Source organism: Clupea harengus, chromosome 7, assembly GCF_900700415.2.
Source record: "Clupea harengus chromosome 7, Ch_v2.0.2, whole genome shotgun sequence".
In the NCBI taxonomy this organism is placed as follows: Eukaryota; Metazoa; Chordata; class Actinopteri; order Clupeiformes; family Clupeidae; genus Clupea; species Clupea harengus.
The window spans coordinates 13,249,182-13,272,074 of record NC_045158.1 but is presented as its reverse complement, the minus strand read 5'-3'; the positions used below and the strand labels follow the sequence as shown (position 1 = coordinate 13,272,074).

Genomic DNA, 22,893 nt, shown 5'->3' with positions numbered 1-22,893 from the left:
AAGAGGTGACAGGACAAAAACCTCCTAGTAGTCCTTCAGCAAAATCCTAACAATAACCCCATCACAGTAATGTTGGATGACTGGCATCTAATCTATAAGGCTGAGTCACAACACACTTTCGTCGGGTTGGCATATGCCAAATTCAGTCAAGGGGAGGCGAGGAGGGGAACAGAGAGGCCGATACATAGCTTAAGCGCTCACAGGAGAGCCCTGATAAATAATATTTCTGTACGATGAGAAAGCTTTGCTGTTGTTGATCTGTTTTCCCCACTGTTCTAATTATGTTCAGCTACCCACTCCATCTCCGTTATCTCTCATTATTAATTTACACTCTCTGTAAGACCTCCCAAGACTCTGTGTAGCACCGCCATTATTTGAAGTATTTTGATTATCTGACATTCATTTTACAAGTATGCTATCGAATATTACAGGTGTGAGAATTAACAGCAGAAATATTCTCCATGATGCATGAGCCAGCCACCTCAGCTGGCCGGAGATTGAGAATGTCAACAGCAGTCATACACTGTATTTTTATGGTCTGTCTTTTTTGCCTTTCCTCAGACATGCTGAGGTAGATAGAGTCAGAAAAGATTAAAGAGGCAGCTGATCACAGTGATCTGTACTGGTAAAGGAGCATACACACACATGCCTGCACACATGGGCAGAAACACACACACACACACACACACACACACACACACACACACACACACACCAAGCACGCACGCACGCTGTGACTCGCCTTGATGCGGCCCACGGCCTCTTGGGCCTGCATCATGCGCACGTTCTTTGACGGGGTCTTGTCCGAGAGTAGCTGCGTGGAGCCCAGGTAGTTAGCGGCGAAGATGATGCCATCGATGAGGTCCTCCGGGTCACATGGGCCTGGCACTGGCACACACACACACACACACAGGAGGACATTTCAGAGGTGCTAGCGTAGCCTGGAGCGCTAATGGCTGAATAAACACTAAAGCAAAGCAGTAAGTGCTGATGCCATGCCAGATGGCAAAACAGACTCACCTTCCACATAGGTGGGGAACGAAGCCAGACTTCTTCGGGACTGAGTTGTGGGGGAGATAGAATACACAGAGAATGAGAGCATTATCTGACAAAAAATACAACCAGTTTTGTCTTGATTTTTGCTTTGGTTCCTGTTTTGTAGTAGTTACAGTATGGCTCTAGTTTTCATATCTAATAGCTCAGAGTCTTCTGCCATGCAGTGGCGTTCCATTTCAAATGTACATTTTTAAACATGAATAACAATAGATGAACATTAATTGTTTTTTTTCCCTTTCTTTCTTCCTCTTGGTTACATGACCCAATCTGACTGCACAACATTGAAGGAGGACACTGGGAAGGCAGCCGGCGGCATCCATGTCTGGAGGGGCTCTCACCTCTTTGCTGGCGGGTGATGGTGATGGTGACTCGAAGCTGTCACTCCCCTCGTGCAAGGGATTTTGGCGGCTGGAGGACTCAGCCCCTTGGGGGGGTGAGTTGGAGCCAGAACCAGGAGACTGGAGGAGAAACATAGGAGGGTGAGGTTAATACAACGGTCATGGAGGAATGGCCAAAAACTCATTCGAGAGCTTTTTACCTTCTGGACCACACAGTCTTGTGCAACACTCCCGTAATATTATTAAAACCTGGGAATGATCTGCAATACTCTCATGAAGAAAGTTTTGACTTTTTTTCATACATGGATACTTTATATAATGTAATATTGGCAGGGTTGCGTGTAGGGGTGGCCCACTGCTTCAAGACAATATCTTTGCTGGGATTATAGTCATGGTTATGGTCAACAGAGAAGAGTTTTATATACCGGTCAGAAAACTGCGGGGACCTATGGGTAGTTGCTAGGGTGATGAGGAAGAGATTGCATTGAAAATTCAAGATGGCTGCTGTCAAGGGAGTTTTCTTAGAAGTTATATGAAGCTATGAGCTGAAGCTGCACAAGTCTTTCTTGAGTGAAAGGATGCTACAGCTCTTCTCCTGATTAGTAAACCAAATTAATTTGGTTTACTAATTAGCCTTGCACTGCCTTGATCTCTGCATTTGTCACTTGAAATACAATTTGGATCCAGCTGTAGTCCAATGGAATGTTTCCAGACCGCAATGAATGTGGGTTGACAGGCCAGAGCTGAAAGAGAGGTAGTATTTGAGAAAAAAAAGCAAAAGCAAAAAAAAACAAGAAACTTCAGCTGTCATCTATGGGCCAAATGAGATTACCTAAATCTACAGACGGCTTAGTTTTGTGATGTTGCCTTTGAGTAACACTGCACATCAATATAGGTTGAAAAGCGTGAAGGTGCTTCAGTTAATGGTCCACTGCATTAGACTGACAGTTACACTGACATTTTAAGACGGCTTGACTTACAGTGCCGTTGAACTGGTTTGAACCTGAATATGTTGCCCAGTCAGATCTTCAGTTAGAGTGTGTGTGTGTGAAAGAGAGAGAAAAAGAGAGATTGCTTCAGGAAACTGACACCTACAGTGCGTTGAGCTCACTCTAAGCCCTATGTTAAATTGGCACAGTCCTGAAGGGCCTTGGGCAGACAAGCCTGGGCAATCAGACATGAGGCATCTCACATCTGGGATAAAAATAAAATCTAACAGCAGTTCCAATCAAACACTGCCAAAGGTAAAACAAAAATGAATGATGGGAAATCTTTAAGACTTTACAACTATCTTTAAGACTGTCAACTACGTGACGTTCAAATGCCATCTACATAAAATGCACGTTTGTGCTTGGATGTGACACGGATTTTGTTTTACATTAGATTACTGGCAGTTATGCCAGTTTGCTGGGGACAGGCTCCGATGGTTTTAATCCAACGAGAGAAGCAGCTACATTCCTCACTGACATTGGCCATGTTCCCATCAACAACAGTCGCAGAGATGAGTGGCAACATCACATGAAATCATTCAATTATTGAAGGAGTCTGGCACCCGTAAGAATATTACATCAGCAATTCTTCAGAACTACTGCATGAAACGGTATTGTATTGCAGGATGAGAAGGCCAAGTCTGAAACCCACAACAGTAGCATGTTAGCCATAGGTGATACAATTATTATACATTAACTTAAGTGTCCAATTTACAATCTACTAAATACCGAAACATTAAAATATAACTAAGTCAGAACATTTGACTAATTTGTTTTTTTAAAATGAACTAATTAGTCTTTTAATTATTAATTTTTTTTCTGAAGTGTGACTAAGTCAAAATGTCACAAATCAGACTATAGAAAACAGTAAGTACAGGCCTGAATAAGATTCTGTTTTCTCAAAACAGTCTCACTGAACTACACAGTCCTATTCTGCTACCTGCAGACCTCCTCCTGATGTCATGGCTACATGGAAAATACCACAAGTGGGCTAGAGTCCCATGAATTCCCACTGATGACCATCAGCGCTGTGAATGTGCTTCTGCCTAGTGCTATTATTGTGCCACCTTCTGTTCATTAGAAGATTGTAATTGTTTGTAAACAGAGGTGTTTACCTCTCTCGCACGGATCACTGATCTCGATGTTGTGATAATGAGAACAAAGTATTAGGAGTGTAATTGAAAGGTTTTTTTTTCCCTCTCAAGGAAGTCTAGGTAACACACAACATTATCGAACGAGTGTTTAGAAATTAGAAATACTATGAGCAACACAGAGCAACACATATTACCTCACTAATCAAAGGGACCTCATCTCCCCGACGACGCTCAGCCTGGTACATCCAGAAGTTCTCCATAGCGTTGAGAAAAGCCTTAGTAACACGACAGTGACACCCTCTCAAAACTCCAGAACAGACTCAATGACAGCCTGAGACACTGACATACAGCAGTGTGCTTGGGCTATGCTGGAGCAGTGTGCTATACGCAGCTGGATGCTGGGTTTGACAGAGGCACCCAACCTGAATGGCCCGACTCGTCTCTTATGACGCTCAGATAGATCGGGATTCAGACAGGCCAACGAGAACTCTAGCTAACTGCGCTCCTGTTACATTAGCCCTCACTCTGACCTGCTGCTGGCACTGTTGCCTGGGTAATTCTGGTTAATAGCCTTCGTAGCAGCAGCAGTAACCATGGAAGTCATTGTCAAACATTTCCAAGACATTCCGTGGATGACATACATTTCCACCACAACCATTTACTCAGCTTTTTATGTAAAACAACGGCACACATGGCACTATTTGGGTTTCGACACAGGAGCTCCATCTTCCCTGTATGTGATTACGCTCAACTCAGATGACAGACTCTAAGCTCGTACGACACGTACGGGATCAAAAAGAACCAGCTGTGCTGAAAGAACTTCCAAATGGAGCTGGATAAATGTGCCTTTTAAAAACACATATTAAAACTTTGCTGTGGCCTGAAGGGAGGCTGCTTCTCTCTCCTCTAATGTTACACTATCTGAGCACCGCTGAATTATTCACAGGCCGCCTTTTTCTGCGTCTCTCGCCTGCACTAAATAAATAATCCCTGGGTGGGGAAGAGAAAAAAATAAAGCATGAGTGGGCTCAGTTAGTGAGGAGAACTTATAGTATTGGGGGATGTCAAAAAGGCTTGTCCTGAGTGTTTCTAACCTCTTTTACTTTCGTTGTTTGTTTTGGAAGAGGGGGAGGAGATTTAACCTGAGTTTTAGCTATTTCTCTATGTATTGAGCTGCTCTTCTCTTCATTTTATACAACCACCTGAATGGTCAGGGAGAGCTGAAAGCTAGATGCTTCGACAAATAAACACCAACACAGCGCCCTCCTCCTTTCACCAGAGAGTGGCAGACATGCACCATGAGACATTTTCTCACAGGTTCCAGTCAGTCGTGGTCCTCTGATCCTGTGGGCCTGTTTCATGAAACAGAGTTTAAGTCTAAGAGAGAACAGCCTCAAAGTGCTAATCTCAGTATCTGGGCAAAACAAGCTAAAATAAATCTCTCCTGCTGAGAAAAGATAATCAGAACGAACGCTTTCCTCTATTGTCAATCGTGGGTGGCTGCACAGGGGCAAATCGGCTCCCAATTTCCCTGTTTTTCTTCTAAACGCCTCTGCAGAGAGACGCACTTCACCGCACTGCGGCTCACACTGTAATTATCTCTCGTAAACATCAACACTGTGAGTTTGCTGACAGTCATTCAAACAGAATTGTCATTCTGCGAGAGACTTGTGCAGTAGCATTGTTTTATTCCCCTCTCCCTCTCTTTCTCTCTCTCTCTCCTTTGTCTCAAGTCTGATGCGCGTGATTCATACAGTGGTTGATCAGCACAGTGGGTTGTGGTGACTGCCTCTCGCTGAATGTAATTAAGGCCTCGTTGGCCATGTGCGCAGCTGTTCCGCTCCGTTGTTCGCGGCGCGTCGGAGACAGAATGGGGAATTGTTCCCGTCTTCTGCTCGCCACACGCACTGCATCATGATGACTGGAGTCCCTGCTCCCCAAGAGCCGTCGCTGAATAATACCCTCAGTGCTGCTTGTGGAAAACAAACAGCAGGGCTTAATGAAGCCCTTCCCCACCCCCAAACACAGACAGCAGAGAGCAGAGAGGGAAATAGCTGTGTAATCAAGAACGGTGGCTTGCACTGAGTTTCCAGTGAAACGTGTGTCTGCGTGCATGTACATATGCATGTGAAGGAGTGCTTATTTGACAATGCACGTGGTGTGTTTTGACTTCACACACCTACTGGATAAAGCTGACACCACAGGCTTTTAAAGAACCTGATTCTATTGATGGTTGGAGACTGCGTAGCAAGAGTGAATTTTGTCAAGGCAATGCCTGAACAGATACCAGTGTGGCAGTGATGCTATCTGTGGACCAGCGTGCATTTCGCTTTGGGAGACCTTGCTCTGACTAAAGCTCAAGGAGAAACGGTGCTCCCAGTGTAAAAATGCTTGGGTAAGACGTTTGGGCAGAGAATACATAGAGGAGAGAGGGTTTTTTTTTTTCTACAAGGATAAGACAAGGAACTCGGAGGGTAGAAAATCTAGAAATGAGGATTTAGATAACTTGCTGGTCCTTCAATATAACAAGGTCAACTCTTCCCTCCAAACTCTCTCTCTCTCTCTCTCTCTCCCTCTTTTTGCACTTATCAGCAGTGGCCTGCCTGTCGATGTTCAGGAGGACAGCTCCATTTGCACATACCGGTCACACACGGCACTCGTGGAATACAGATGAGGGGCCCCTGGGCCATGGATAAGCTGAGCCATTCCATTATGTGCGCCGAGCCGCTCTTCATTTCCCACAGGCAGCCAATTTGTCCGGCGCATTGGCAGGCTGCACTCGGTGGAGGGAAGTCTGGATGGAACATTGTTGCACTTCTGGTATATATTGCTAACACTGCGAATGTGCCTTCAATCGAGACGCTTCACTCACTTCCCTCACCATAGGCCTTACCCCTCACCCATTGTTTATTTCCATGCACACCCTCGGACCGGAAAAAAGAAAATTGTTTCTTAGCAACTGAGCTTTTGTGGCTTTGTCCTAAAGCGAAACTGTTTATCGTGTGGTGACTTCAGAGCCGATGGAGGACACTGTGATATGAGGTGCATATTGATCGCCATCTATTATTCATACCACTGCGTGGCACTCAACAGAGCTCCAGAGAATGCTAATTACAGAGAGTTGCAGGGCAGGTGGAACAGTTTTGGTGGAATTATTCTGTAGAGTGCAAACAATTAATTACAAATGCAACACAGGTTTCACTTCATTTAAAAGGTCATTAGGTTAAGTGTCATTAGCACTGTCAAACAGAGCTAATGACATATACAGAGAACATCCTAACACATGTATAACAGGAGAAATTGTGAATGCGGATGCGATTGCACCACAGCAACAGTGGGCTGTTGCATAGCGTAACCTATGTGATTACATGGATGCTAACACTTCACCCTAGAACAGAAAACTTTGAATCTCCTACCGCCTATTGGATGAGAAATAAGATGAGATGGCAATCGAGAGTGTTCATTAGTGGTACCTCAGTGGTGGAATGATCTGCCTAGTGCTATCCAGTCAAGTGACACCCATGGTATATTCAAAGAGTATCACAAAGCCTTGAAAGAATCATCTCTTTCAAACTCATCTGTCATTCTACTGGATTTGTTACAAGGCCTACAATTTCTATATTATTATAGTTATAATTATTGTTTTACTATGATCAGATATACAATACTGTTATAAGCATATTGTTGTATTGTGCATAATGCTTTGGTTGTTGTTCATATTATTCTTTTTTCACTTTCACTTTTTTCACTTTCACTTTGGACAAATTTCTTTCATCGGTAAGAAATTAATATATGGACCATTTGTTTACCAAGTTATAGGAATGGTTGTTGGTGTGTAGTCACATGCAGGTTTTTTAAGCATGCATTTGGTTGAATGTGAATCAACACATCAACACATCTCAAAAAGATCTTTGCATAGATTTCAGTGTGCGGATGCTTCTTTCAATTTAGTTTCATTATTTAAAGCTCCAACAGCTTCTAACAGATACATAACTTCTGATAGATCACTTCTAACAGTCACTTGTTAACTGGGAGACATAACATTACCTAGCTCTTATTTCTGATGTGACAGAAACTCCCTGACTGCATATATTTAAAGCCCCATTATGCGAGAATTGGTATGTTTTGCTACTGAGCTCCTCTTAAAGTTGTGGAGTGTAGTTCACTTTTACACCACTGTCGTGAATACGAATTGCGCTTAGAGACCCCCTAATGGACAGTGGTACATGTGTATATGTTGACAAGCTGAATGATATGGAACCTGCAAAAACAACGCCATTATAGCCAAAGAACCATGTCGACTGACAAGGTAGAGTTTTACACAAATATGACTGCAGATTTTAGTTTTGCTGAAATACTTTTCAGCCTATATACATTGTTTTCTAAGCGTTTGAATGTGAAGTATGTGTAATCTAATAAAATGTTGTTGGCGACATGATAATGGCACATGTTAATATACATTAGGCAATGTAATTTAGCTAGCTGATTTAGGTTTTCCTCTTATAGCTTGCAGGAGGGTCTAGTTGTTGTCATGTGAGGTGGTGCCATAAAGCATTATGTAGTTCTCGCGAGACACCATAGACACCACTCTCCTTTATTACAAAATCAGTGCACCTCCAAAAAGCTGAAAGTAAATGCTCCAATATGCATGAAAATGTGCATGGTTATCAGGGTCAATGTCAGCTAACGTTAGTTCTCATTCAATATTTATGTAAGTTTTGTCAACTGAATCTAATCACTCAAATTAAAATGTTTCCTAACTAACCTGCACAAGACAGACTATTTCAAATCCAAAACGCCACACGTTGCCCTACAAAGCATAATTTGCCACAATAGGCGTGGAAAGTTGTGTGTATTGGTAGTCTAGCTTACCCCAAGTGTTTACGAGTTGGTTGCAATTTGGCTAATATGAGCTGTTTGATTTCAAACCAAAACGATACTCACATACAAATAAGATTTCATAACTGGCTTGTGCTGCAAGTCTAAAATTTGATCAACTGGCTAACTTAGTTTAAGAAACATCAACATTTGCTTGTGACTTTAGTGTGGCTCATGTTACTAGCCATCTTCCAACGCTTACCAGAGCTCTATGACCACTAAATCCAACTATCCGCCTCGCTGTGTGCAAACCCAGGTCGTACCACTAGAGACATATAACATCCGCCCATTCATTTCACTGGGAAAATAAGCAATTCAAGCAAAAAAAATGGCAATAAAAAAATAGGGGGGCCTATCAAAAGCTGTGCACGACAGCACTACATTATGGATGGATCTGTCAGCATTGAGAAAACGAGGAAAAGTGGAGTGCAGTATTAACAATAATAAAACTTCAGAAGAACAATATGTGATTGAGGAGCTGCACCTACAATACCTACAGTACAAGGTCATCCAGCTGTGTATGAGGCAGCAAAGGCTCTACTTACATCGCCCCCTAGTGACGGCTGTAGGTCATTCTCAGCAGTGGGGCTCAGGTCCTGCCTCATCACCCAGATGGGCTCTTTGGGCTCATCAGGCGTGTAGGGGGAGCGCACCGTGCGCGTCTTCACCTCCTCGATGGCCTCCTTGATATCCTTGATAGCCAGCGAGATGGCATCCTTCTTCTCCCGGCTAATGCACTGCTGGGCAGGCCTCTCGCTGGGGCTAACATTGGGCAGAGTCACCTCCTCCTCTTCCTCCTCCGTCATCTCCTCACCATCCTCGTCCGCCAGCACCAGGGGATGGGCGTCATCCTCCGGCACAGACTGAATATTGTGCTCCGATTCAGGCCATTCCCCTTCTTCCTCCTCCTCATCCTGCTCTTCCTCTAGGCCCATGGCTGCTCTCTGGAGGCTCTGAGAGCTCAGGCTCTCCTTGACCTCGGCCACAATCCGGTCAATGTCCTCCTCCTGATCGTGCTCGCAGCTGTCGGAGCGCGGGTATGGCGCAAACTCGGCCTCCTTCTCAGGGCTGTCTGACTCGCCGTCCGAGCGCTCGTCGTAGTGGTGCAGGCGCGAGCCCACCGCCTCCTGCTGCCGGTAGCTGCTGCTGTCGTCGCGCTCGAACAGCCGGAAACCCTGTCGGCGCTCCTGCTGCTGGGGCGTTTGGCCCTCAGGCCCGCCACGTGCCGACTCAGCAATTTCCTCGTACACATGCTCCTGCGGGCTGTAGTCTGCGTAGGGCTCAGCATACGGCTCGTCCTCGGGCGCCTCGTGGACCTCTCCCCCTCCATCGCCACCGGTGGAGCCTGCTCCCTCTCGGGCAGAAGAGACGCGATGAGCCGGCTGGGAGTAGACGTAGTTGGAGTAGCCGCCGGGGTTGGGGGCTTCCGGGTCGAGGGTGCGGGGCCGCTCGGTGTTGGGCAGCGGTTCTCGAGGTAGAGGCGGGGGCTGCGGCGGATACTGTGGCTGCTGCGGGTGGGGGTGGTTGTCGGGGTGCTGCTCGGACTCTGCGCTCTCCGTGTACTCGTCGGCCTCAGGGCGCAGCGTCAAGCTGTACGCGCTCTCGTCCTCGGGCTCAGGCTCGGGCTCCAGGGCCATGTCTGCGTCGCCTTCGGCCCTGTCCGTGTGGTTGTGGAAGCCGCTCTCTGTGCTGGCTGAGCGGTTGAGCGCGCCATCATCCTCCTCTGCCTCCTCCTCCTGCTCCACCGGTGCTGGGGGCGGTGGTGGGGCCTGAGGCTGGGGTGGAAGGGCGTGGCGCTGCTGCTGGGGCTCTGCTCTCTCCGCCTCCCTCTGCTGCTGCTGGGGCTCCGCCCTCTCTGCCTCCCTCTGCTGGGGCTCCGCCCTCTCTGCCTCCCTCTGCTGCTGGGGCTCCGCCCTCTCTGCCTCCCTCTGCTGCTGGGGCTCCGCCCTCTCTGCCTCCGTCTGCTGCTGCTGGGGCTCCGCCTTCTCCGCCTCCCTCTGCTGACGCTGCCTCTGCCTCTGCTGCTGCGCCCTCAGCCTCGCCTCGTTGTCGCCCTGCCTCCGGTAGCGGCTCACCGCCGGCCTTGGGATGGGCTGCTGAGGCTGGGCGTGTTGAGCCTGCGTCACCGCTTGCTGCTCAGCCCCGTCTGCTTCCTCTGCTGCTCTCCGCTGCCCCCTGGGTCTGCTGGCCTCCGAGGAGTCGTACCTGCGGTATCTGGCTGCTGCCGCCGCGGGGGGATGCTGGCCACCGTCTCCCCCGTGGCCGTTGTTGTTGTTGCTGCTGCTGTGGTGGTGATGGCGAGTCCGGGCAGGTCTGGGTCCTCCCTCTGTTGCGCCGCCGTTGTCCTGCCTCCTGCGGTGGGCGTGTGGGGCGGGCTGGTGCGTCTGCTGGACCAGGTTGGCCTCGGCCGCCTCGCACGGCTCCACGCCCAGCGGCGCCTCCTGCTGGTTCATGGCTGCCTTCGGAATGGGTCGGAGCTCTACGCGGCGCGCATCACCTCTCGGAGCTTAGCTTCCACACGGCTTAAGGCGACTGCTGCAGAGAGAAGGAGAAACAAACACAAACACAGACATGAGTCACTGTACTATCGTTCCCAGCACTAGCGCTGTGTACACTATGGAACCACGCTGATGTGTGTTAAAAGCTCTGTATACATCTATCTAAGCTCAGTCCAGATGGTTTTAATCACAGTGCACCAGGAAGCGAAGGCAAACGCACCACAAGGAATTTTGTTTTGCCCATGTCATATCAGCTGGGATTGCATTAGTGTTTAGCATTTAGCAGGGATGTGCAGCATAATCTTATTACTTCCACTACAGTCAGTTATAAGCACTTTTCCTGGTAGGGAGGAGGGGCTGGCTTGTCTTGTGGAAGAGTTGGTGCAGTGTAAGCGTCGTGGGGTTTTCTTTCTGTTTCTGTTCGTCGTAGCTATTTAGGCTTGTTTACTATGTGGTCCCTAACCAATTACACCATGCTAAGTCTCGAGGGTAGTTTTTCTTTCTTTCGAGTATCATGTCACCAAGAGTACAACAAGACAAACTAATGACTTTTCCCCCACAGAGACCCATTCATCATTAGTGGAGATACAGTAGCTGAACAGTTATGACTGACATGCTTCCTCTTGGTCATATTGGAAAGTGGCACAGATCAAAACATCACAGGAGATTGGGAGGTCAGCTAAATCATGACAAATCATTGTTTATGTGTCCTACTTAAACCTCTCCCAACGTATACACACACACACACACACGCGCACACACACACGCACACACACACACACACACACACACACACACACACACACAGACACACACACACAGACACACACAGACACACAGACACAGACACATAGGACACAGACCCTATGGGTCTTCATGTAATCCACCGATCTGTACTCAGCGCAGTGATTTCACAAGATTGCAACACTGACCCACTTAAAGCCACAACCTTAATAACAGGAGCCTCCTATCTCCTCTCTGGCAGCCAATCACCAAAACTCTCTTTAAAATATCAGCCAATCACACAAGACAGTGAAATGGTTCCCATCGTTGCCTGCAGATATTGTTATTCTGTGTCCCGCAAGGGGTGAGGTCAAGCAATACACACACACCAACAGCAATACACCAAATCACAGGCAAGGGTTACAGTTCCTCACTGCAACTGTGCTGTAAAACAACACTCTGGCGTCTGCATAACAACCCCCCTCAAATATAAATCAAAGCATGTCAAGCGTTCTTCATCTCTCTCTGAAGCCATGTTCTGTAGTTTTTTCTCAGTCGGTTTTTTCTGATGACAATGAGATCAAACCTCCCCTGTTAGCTCAGAGTGAAGAAAGACAAGAGGAAGGTAGCGGAGCAGGAGAGCCTTGAGATCATCTCATGAGCTGTGATGTAGCCGGCTGAGTAAGAGTGACTGCAGGCAGCAGGGTCTTATAAAACACTACACAATTCTGAGTATTGGGGTGTCTTTTGTAATCATTGTCAATCCGCTTGAGGACGACACCTCATTTTGTTATGTATAAAAGGCAAGAAAAGGCAAAAGAAAAGGCAAAAAGCTAAAAACACACATATATGTATAGAAAACACACACACACACACACACACACACACACACACACACACACACACACACACACACACACACACACACACACACACAGAGAGAGAGAGAGAGAGAGAGAGAGAAAGAACACACACATGCACATCAAACAGATACACACCCACAATCGCACAGATTCATACACTCACACACACACATATGGTATTATATTTATATATATATATATAGGGTGAGGCCCTGTAGGCTCACCCAGACTGCAGAGAAAAATGTCTGGCCGTGACCGTGAAAGTTCTATCTAGTTCTCTTAGCAACCACCTTGCCCTGTTTCCTCTCCCTTGCGATGGCGTGCCCTTCCAAGCAAGCACACGGGTGCAAACACAGAGGAGAGAGAGAGAGAGAAAAAAAAGGGAAAGTAGGGGAGGATGTCAAACTGCAGTTAATAATCCAGATGGTATCGAGCAGATTTCTCCAGCACTTTGAAAATCTCCCAAAAGGGACCGCCATTCATCACTGTTCATTTGGCATAAACTCCCACAGCAGCTCAGACATGACTGCCTCCTTCTCTGAGTAAAACCTGACATGCTTATAAAGAGTCCCTCCTCCCTCACAGCCAGATGCACTCACATCACAACAATCCTCAGGATGAACAGGTAAAAATTCAACAAATCCTCCGCACCAAATTGACTTCTATACATAATTCCTGAAACATCCTCAAGCTAAAAACCTCTCCAGTCTAACACGTCAATATCACAACAGCTAATGAAAAGGGGGGATTTGTTTGCGTGTTTGTGTTTATGATACCTTACTATTTTGGTTTGGTTTGATCTCCTCAGACAGGTTTTCACATACATGCAAAAAAACAAAGGTGGGCTTTGAGGGCTACAACACATGGAGGGAGAAGAGATGCCGTATCATGACCAGACAGTCCAGTAAGTAAACATACTACAGTAGATCACTAAGAGCCGCGCAGCTGGAAGATGAAACACATTAATTCGGTTCAATGCACAACTCGACTAGTTCTCAAACCCACATCACGCATGAATGCCAAACACCCAGGAAGTCCTCACTATTGCACAGGAGCTACAGCACTGCATCACAAGCTCCGCAGAACACTGGGAAGCCCTGCAGCCGGAAGATGAAAGATATGAATCGCGCCACAAAGCAGAGGAGAGTTTTATTAACTGAAGAGAGAGCCTCTGAAGAGAGAGCCTCTGAGCTGCAGTGGGGTGAGGCAGGCAGCGACTGGATATTACCCAGCATCCACCACTCGCTCACGCCCAGCAGCTGTTGACAGAAATCCAGCCAGCAGGAAGTGGACTACCAGAGGCACTGAGCGGAGATGAAGGTCAGCCGCAAAAGGAGGAAGTAGAAGAAGAAGAAGAAAAAAACATCGTGGACTAATGAAAAAACAAGCTGTGGAAGTTCGAGCTCACACACTTCCATCTCTCGCCAGGTGGGCATCTCTCAATGGCACGCAGACGTTTTTTTTTCCTGAGCGAGTGATAGGGAAAAGTTTGATCAAGAGGACTTCAGAACCTTTCGACCCCCCCTCCCCCTCCTCGTCATATGCTGGTTCTGCAGGGGATCTGGCACGCTTCTTCTCAAGGACAAAGTAAGCCACGGCTGAAAGCTACCTCACACATCTGCCCAGGTAAAGAGGGTGAGAAGAGGAGCATCTTTCCTTCTCAGTGACAAGATGCTCAATGCAAGCCAACTGCTCACATTTTCTTGCATCGTCTATTTATGTCATTATTCATACTTGTATAGCACAGACATACAGTACATACACATATACAGTACATGCATGTCTGTATTCTCAACAAGCTCTGCAATGAGATAACAATAAATAGAGATGGTAAATACATTTAAAAAAGAAAATCCTGCTCCCTCAATTAAGAAAATGTGTGAATCCAGCACAAACTACACCCCAACATATAGTTTGACTGTGATGAGAATGAGAACAACAACATAAAAGAATGGTACACATGGTACAAACGGGAAGGGAAAGCTGAAGATGAATGGGCTTGTTTGCATTGCCAACCCAATCAAATGCAGCTCAGGAGCTTTGAGAAAGTCCTGAACACAAAACCCAATTTGGCTGCCAACTGCGAACACTGGCATTTGTAGGAATCAGATAACAATGAGACAGAACAAAGGCAATCTCCACTGAGGGGATGAAAGTTAGCTGCTGAGTGGTACACTGAGGCAGCTGTGAACGGCTTTAGCTTGTCTTACTTCAGCGCAAAATCATAGAGCATAATGTGCTGCATTATTGTGCAACTTAACCGTGTAGTCTCCATGTTCTGCCATTACAATGGAATAGTATAAGCAGGCAGCAGCAGGCTCTCTGTGCTAATTAAACTTAAGTCCCGAAGAAAACAGTGACCCAGGCATAAAAGAGTTTAACTTAGTCTTCCTGGAATTCATACGGACAACCATGGCACTAGCATTATATGAACTAATCTCAAAGCTGTCTCCAACAAATCTAAGTGACTTAACATGACAGTGTTAAGCCAATAAATCCACTATGCATTTTAAGTCAGAGGAAATCATTCCTCCTGTCAAAACAAAACAGCATTAGGTGTCAGGCTGGAGAGAGGCTCTCTAGTAAGGCATCGCTGCATGGCTGGGAGGGAGGCAATTTGGGCTGGGCTTGTTTTAGCCGGCCTGGCTGGAATTGACTGTTGTCAGGGGGCACGGCGGAGGTGTGAGGTCAAACAAACCCCGTAAACTAAGGTCACGCTGCAGTGCAGGGCTGCCGACATTCGACTGTTCATTAGTGTCTGCAGTCCCACTGCAGAGGGAGGCCCACCACGCTCCACTCCACTCTCTGCAATCGGATCCCTGCCAACGGAACAGTGAGGGAGGGAGAGGTTGGAAGGCAGGGCGTAGACAGATGAGGAAGGAAAAAGACACTGAAAAGACAGAGACCGACAGAAACTGAGAAAGCGAGAGAGAATGGAAGAAGAGTGATCAAAAAGGGATAAGAAAACTCTCCTTGTGGGAATGAATCCATCCTCAATTCAGTCCTCTAATTAAATGCTCTGTCACACATCTGCTTAAAATGTGCTTGTCAGCAAAAAGCTCTAGGCTCCCTGCTGTGAATGAATAGTAAAAAAACAGCTAAGGGTGGGTCTCTCTGGCAAAAATGCCATTTGGAAATTAAAATGGTCCCTGAGAAGTGTGGATGATGATGCAGGAGGTGGGGGTTGTCTGGAGATGGCGGTGATTGTGCTGGTAGATGACTAGTGATCTCCTCCACAGTCTACCCCCAAGCTCGCTGTCTTTTCACTTTCACCGAAGAGCCTGACAGGAACGGTGAGAGCAACAGAGCAGTCCGTGACGGCCTCCATCATTTTCAGCTAGCAGGTAAAAACAAACAGCAGCCATTAAGACTCTGCACAGCTCTGACTGCCTGACAGGCACCCGCAGCGAAGGCTCACAGATGCTGACGCATTCACCTCACCCCACCCCCCCCTGTGCCTGAGCACCAAGGTGAGAAACGACAGGGAGGAGGAACTGCCTATATATCAGCAGCAGTCTATGTAGATATACATCACTCCATATCCGTCAGACCGGAAAGACCACTTTGAGCTCCACCGTCACGTCACCTAAATGCTGGGGAGATGCTGAGAGCTTCACTCTGATTAACAGCCAGCTCGGTCTCTTGAAGCGGTTGATGTTCTCTCTCTCTCTTTCCATTTCTCTCTTTCTCTCTTTCCATCTCTCTCCCCCGCTCTCTCTCTCTCTCTCTCTCACACATTCTCATTCTCTCTCTCCGTTTCTCATAAACTGGATTAGATCCCTGTGGTTTGTCACACCAGGATTGTAGACCGATATGGAGGGAGGAGGAGACTGATATGGAATTGTCAGTGTGGAGCCTTAATACAAACACGGCATATCTGTAAGCAGAGCTTTTCTTGAGTGGCATAGAGAGTGTAGTCTGGAAGGCATAATTTAGAAAAGACAAGAACTCCACCACCTCCCCCATTAAGAATCGCATATGCTCATTACGCCTAATCTCTTGTACTGTACAAGATTACCACCTGCTACTGGGGCTCGGAATTCACACAATTCCCAATTACAAATGATCAATTATGGAGGACATTGAGCACTCGACAAAACCTTTGTCACATTTGTTTCTGGGAAAGCTCTCTGATAATCGCATGTAAAGCAGTGATTCTTTCCCTGCATACATTACATTACTGACAGGCATTCCTCTGTGGAAAGGATTCAAGAAAAATGAGGGCCAGAGATGCGATTCCTCTCTTGCCATGTGTCCATCTGACGGGCTCAAGATTAACAGATGCTCAGCGTCACAACTACAGATACTCCCCCCAGGACAAAACCTAGCCCTACACACCCCCACCCTTCCAGTCTTCAAGACCAAGGACAGCTGCCATGTTATTATCTATAGGTGAAAAAGGACAGCAGGCACATGTGTCAAGACATTGGCTCTCCTGACGATTCCCTGGGGAAGTTTTCGGGCGAAGGCTTATAAAGAAACGCCGGGTGCTGTTGTGTGCTGGTCGATGGTATGGATCCTCGCTTTCCTTCTCCTCCATCTCCTCCTCCTCCTCCTCCTGCTCTCCTCCCACACTTGCGTCTGCCCACAAGCAAATCAAATCTGACCCGCAATTCACTGTGACTGGATCAAATTAGAAATCCCTTCCAAATGCTCAACTAATTAAATTTCTCCCCCCCTGAAAAATGAAGAATACGATGGCAATTAAATAGCAGGGTCAAGGACATTTTGTTTTGGCAAAACAGGGCGCAGTGCTAAATTTACCAGGTTCTGGCCTTTTGCCACAGACACAGGGAATGACTCCCCATTAATATTAATACTTCCTGCAGTCGAACTAATTAGCATTTATCGAAGAAAAATAGTGCTGAACTCTGTCAGGGCTGAAACCATGAAAAATAATGCTAAAGTAAATCAAACAGCACTCCTTCCTCCCTGGGAGTGGTAGCCTTTTTGGGATGCACTGCACGACTCTGGGTTTGAATTCCAAAGACGCAAAGATTTATTCTCTCCTGTTGACAATGTGAAAACAAAATGCTAACTAAACAGATCCTGTGTCGCAAATCTCTTCAGAGCAGGATTTGTTGCCTGCAGTAGTGTTTTAAAAACAACAAAACAAGAGTTTGAAATTGATAATAAGCTCTGGCAGTATAACACTGCGGCTAGTGAGAGGCAGTAGGTTGAGACTCTTTAAATAACATGATGGCTAATTTCCCACTATGCTCAGAGCCGATTACTTCTGTAGTCTTCCCCTAATTATTTCAACTTTCCGCGGGGCTGCATTTGAGAGCTCAGTTAATCTGCAAGGGCGGTTCATTCAGGCTCTTATGTTGTACTGTCCCCAGAATGTAGATACTCCCCATGACCTGTCAGGTTTAGCTCCGGTACACACATATATATGTATACATGTATAGCAGTAACTCCAGTCATTCCTAGATGTAAGGCTTTCAGTGACAAACCACACTCCATGGACGAAACATATCTTACTCTCCAGTCAAATTTGACCACTGATGCCTTCTGACAGAAGCTATGTCTTTAAATGAAATCCTGCCATTAAAACAAGTCTGGGGGGTATGCATCCTAAAATACGCCAACTACACATCACTAACACCTGTCACATGTACTAACCATATCCATGTCTCAAAAAATGCATCTCAGGCCCACAAAAATCACAGAGAAAAGCAAATCCACAGTCAATCTACCCTGGAGACTAACAGCCTTTGTGCACTTAAGTGTGGCAAGGTGAATCTTTAGTAAAAGCAGATCTACAGATAAAATAAGGCTTAAAAGGAACTTAAGGAACCTAATGTCACTCACAATGTCGATTCATGGGCAGATCGTGAAACGCTCTTCATTCAGGGTCAGACCTGAAGGGATACTGCAAGTCTACTTCAACAGCCAATTTTTCGTGTTTAGTCACGCATCTGGGATGACTTGAATTATCTCATCAAGCGCTTAACATGTTTGACCGGAAGATTCCGAGAAACTATGGGACGAGAGAGCGAGTCCTCACAGGCAGATAGGATCATACACCTCAGAGTCTCTAAGCAGACCTCACCCTCAATTTCGAGGGGTTTGAATTACTAGAAAAAAGCCTGACAGAGTAATAAACCCTCAGGAACCCACAACAGTCCAATCATTTAGGAAAGCTGAGGCAGAGCAAATCCATAATCTTTGCCATCACCATGGCAATCAGAATTGGATTTGCTGTGAGGTTGCTGTGTGACAAACACACATTTGGAAACAAAACATCTGCCTCCACAACATTCCAGTTTTGTCCATAGAAGGACTGTGTGTATTCTATGGTTCCCAGAGAGCCTCACAACACTATTAAGGCAGTATATGTCCATTGCATGAACAAAAAGTTGTACATAGAGCTTTAACTATGCTGTGCCTGTAGTGAATGGTGTACGATCTTGTAGGAGGCAAAGCCTGGAGAAGGAGAGGAGAGGAGAGGAGAGGCCTCTGTCTTGTCGGATAATGACTCCACTGTGAATCAGCTGCTCTGAAGAAACATTTGCATCTTCGTGGTGCATCTCATCCACGAACATAAACATGTCTTTGAAGACGGCGGTGATTCTGCACTCTAACCCTGCTGAGTCAATCGGTAGTTTCTCAAAAGCACAGGGGAAAGCAGCAGAATGTGTCAAATGGGGCCTGACAGATTTGGTTCATGCATGGGGACTTACTTCAATAAAACATAATTCAAGGCAATGAGGTTGGCTGTATATTCCATGTAAGTCATTGCGTAAACTGCGGCGACGTTTCACTCTGGCTCTTGCCATATGCTCCGTCCTAAGCCTCGCTGACGAGACGCAAGAAGACAACGGACGTGTCAACATTGAGTTGGACAGACAACAGCAGCAGCAGCAGTAAACAAAACCAAGGCTTCACAGTGGAGAAAGAAAAAAAATGAATCCAGTCAGGAATGGCTACTCTTTGAGTCAAACTCAGTGGTGAAGCGCAGCATTCGCCCTTATGAATCCTTTGACTGCTAGCGGTGATGTAACTTCCACCTGAGAGGTTGAATCCAGTGGTTGGGCACATCTGTCGCAGAGGGCTCCCTCCACTTCCTCTGCGCCGCTGGCTCCAGATGGGCGAGACTAAGCTGTGAGCCGTGAGCTGTGATCAGGGGTGTATCAGACAAGCAAACTCGGCCCAAGATAAGGCTCCAATCCAGCAGCAGGAATCTGCCACGCCAGATTAACTGCTTACAGTGTTCCCGCTCTCGCGCACCCAGCTGACACAGACCGTACACAAATACACATACACACACACACACACACACACGCAAGTGCACACTCATGCAAACAGACACACGCCCACACCCACATCTAAACACAAACACACACACACACACACAGAATGAACCTCCCTTGCCTTGCTGTTGAGGAAACACAAACTGTAAATCGCTGGCAGACTCTTTCTTTAGCGCAGTGAGGTTGCTGATGGGTGAGTGTTATGTCGCTTGACTGTAAATCGACCAGATGCCCGGCCTTCGCATACTGACAGAGAGTGCGGAAACATTATGCTGCTTGTTTAGGACAGATGTGATGGGACATGACACTGACAGAGCGTGTTGTGTCCCTACTGGTCGCATCCAAGTTGACTTGTGTCCTTGTGTTTTTTTTTTTAACTTTGGGTCCCTTCAGTCGATCTGTGTGAACGTGAACGCAGAAGAGTAACCTGGGCTGCTAATTTGAAAGATCTCTGTAGGAGCATATGAACCAACGAATGGAACGAGAACAGGCACACAGGGAAACACAGGTAGTGGGAAGGGAAAAGAAAGGGAAAGAGAGAGAGAGAGAGAGAGAGAGAGAGAGAGAGAGAGAGAGAGAGAGAGAGAGAGAGAGAGAGAGAGAGTGAGTGAGAGAAGTGTGAGAGAGGGCAGGAGAGAGAGAGAGCGAGCGAGAGAGTGAGTGAGAGAGGGAATGGTCTGAAATGGCAGGAGAGAGAGAGAGAGAGAGAGAGAGAGAGAGGGAATGGTCGGAGATGGCAGGCCCCTTGGCCAGTCATTATGCGCTCCATTGACTGTGTGCCCTTGCTCCTTGCGAGGGCCTGCCCATGATGTGTTGAGACGTGAGCTAGCCTATGAACAACAACAACAACAATCACACCCAATATACACACACACACACACACACACACACAGACACACACTCACTGCTGACTCCCTCTACCTGCTCCAGAGGGAGGTAATGAGGCATTGCAGATCTCGTGAACTGGCATAATGACCATCTGGCAACCAAACCTGCAGTCACTCATTTGGCCAGCACCACTGACTTCACTCCTCTCTATGGCTGTGGCGGGGACACGTGCTAAGACTTCAGGTCTGTGATGCCAACTCAGTGGTTACAGTAGGGAGGGCGCAGGTTAAGGGTAAAAAAAACTGAACGAGAAACCTAAACAACCAGGTCAGAGTTTATAACCTACTTAATAGGCTATTTGTACTTACCACATATATAAAATATGGTCGGGGCCTACTGCTTAGCTTATATGTCAGAAGAGATAGCTAGCTTACATTTTTTAAACAAGAGCTCTGATCAAACATATTAAAAAAAGATTTGAACTGATCAAATATTTAAGTTTACCTGATTGATGAAAAATAAACTATCGAAAGTTAAATTGCGGATAATATGTGAGTCTTTGCACTGTGGTGATGGTGGTGGTGGTGGTGGGGGGCTGCCATGAAAAGTCTGGGAACCACTGTGTTCACTACATTTCACTACAAACATTTCCTGGGACACCCAGAAGAGGACCAGAGTGGTGGTGGGCTTACCTGCCAGGCTCATCTATCTCTGTGGCCCCAGCAGGGTGAGAGTGACGGAGGCCGAGGCTGGAGGTGGGCTGACAAGTGCCAAGGGGCCGGGTCCAGGACACGGTGAAGATGATGTTGGTGGTGACGAGGGGGAGGCTTGATAAGTCGACGTCTTAAGCGAGTCTTGGTTTGGCTCTGGAGGCGTAAAGGGGCAGGTGGGGGTTTGGCACCGGGTTGTTAGGCAAGGGATGGCATTGGTGGTCTTCAGAGCACGCTGCTGTTGAAGAGCAGAGAAACAGAAGGAAGAGAGTGAATTTGAATGTGAAAACAAGAGTGATGGAGATAATTTCCAAGCACTGTTAATGACTTAAGAATATATGAATCAAGTGCCTTGTATTAATATATTCCTTGTATGAATCATGTGCTTATGAAAGCAGGAACATGGCTTTTCTGTGTTTCTGTGTGTGTGTGTGTGTGTGTGTGTGTGTGTGTGTGTGTGTGTGTAACTTAGATTATTAGGTGCCACTTAGTCTGCATATATACAAGAGCATGTTTAGACCAGAGGTGATAAGAAGGGTCGAACTGTGCTTCTTCCGACCTTGTGCAAAAATTCCAGCCTGGCCTCGGACGTCAGAAATCCCCCGTGGTTATCTCTGCTGAACGCTAAACTTCTGTCTATATAAACCCTGTGCGATGTGTTTAATATGGCTTCACTTTCAGCCTTGTGCTGGGAGTGAGCCCGATTGCAATTGTTGTTGTTGTTTGTCTAATAAATATACTTATATGCAGCTCCGGAGTCCTGAGGTAACTAGGGTGAATTTTCACCTAACAAAGAGCTTTTAATGAGCGAGAAAGGAATCGAGGAAATGAGGTAATGACGATCTGACCGAAGGGAAACAGAGAAGAAGGTTCAATCACAGAACAGAGCGTGGCAGCCACACTTCAGCCACACTTCTCAGGCCCCTAATAGCACTGGAAAAATAAAGAAATAAAACACTAGTGTACACAGTACACAGAACTGCTCCCTTAATCACTGCAACAGGAGCAAAAAAACAGGCCTCTCAGAGAAGCAGAGTAGCAACAACAACCAGACTCTTTCAACCCCCCCCCCCCCCCCATTTCTTTCAGCCTAGCTGCAGTGTGGTGCGTCTTTGTTCGTACAAACAAACACGCATGGGCTCTTGCCTCGCACATTATGTTCCCTTCCACTTCAGACTCACTTTTCCAGGTGGAGCGCTTTTCTCCAGTCAACTCTGAACTGAAGAACTGAACCCAGCCTTGCCCATTTAAATGTAAGGAATTTGTGGATAATGAAGGGAAAATGCTGCACAATATAATACAGGGCACCTTTTCACATTTTGACACAATTCTGACATGATGACTGTTCCTGAGGTACTTTCAATACACAGTACATGACTCATCACTCATACATATAAATGCCTGGAGACAAATGTATTTTTGGTGCTATATAAATGAATAAAGTTGAATTGGAAAAATGGAATGCAGCTGAGGCTTATGGTCTAGGTCTATGGTCACAAAGACAGAAAAAATGTAAATGTGTAAAATCACTTAAAGAATACTGTTGCAATGCACAATGAGTGAGTCTAGAAAGAGCTTTACGGCAACAATCATCAACATAAACTTCACAATCAACTGCATGAAATCATTAGGTCCTTTCAGACCAGATTTCACATATTCT

General features: G+C 46.5%; 1 protein-coding gene across 3 annotated transcripts in view; it reads right to left on the bottom strand.

Moving 5' to 3' along the window:
* Positions 1 to 22,893, bottom strand: part of apba1a (amyloid beta (A4) precursor protein-binding, family A, member 1a) — a 47,280-nt gene that overhangs the window by 12,621 nt on the left and 11,766 nt on the right. For all 3 annotated transcript variants that reach the window (XM_031571210.2, XM_042708261.1, XM_042708260.1), the window contains exons 2-6: positions 21,216 to 21,471; positions 8,901 to 10,890; positions 1,395 to 1,514; positions 1,021 to 1,060; positions 743 to 888 (exon numbers count right to left, since the gene is read on the bottom strand). In XM_031571210.2, coding sequence (XP_031427070.1) covers positions 743 to 888; positions 1,021 to 1,060; positions 1,395 to 1,514; positions 8,901 to 10,808 — 2,214 coding nt within the window. In that variant the 5' untranslated portion in view covers positions 10,809 to 10,890; positions 21,216 to 21,471. The remainder of the gene's footprint in view (positions 1 to 742; positions 889 to 1,020; positions 1,061 to 1,394; positions 1,515 to 8,900; positions 10,891 to 21,215; positions 21,472 to 22,893) is intronic.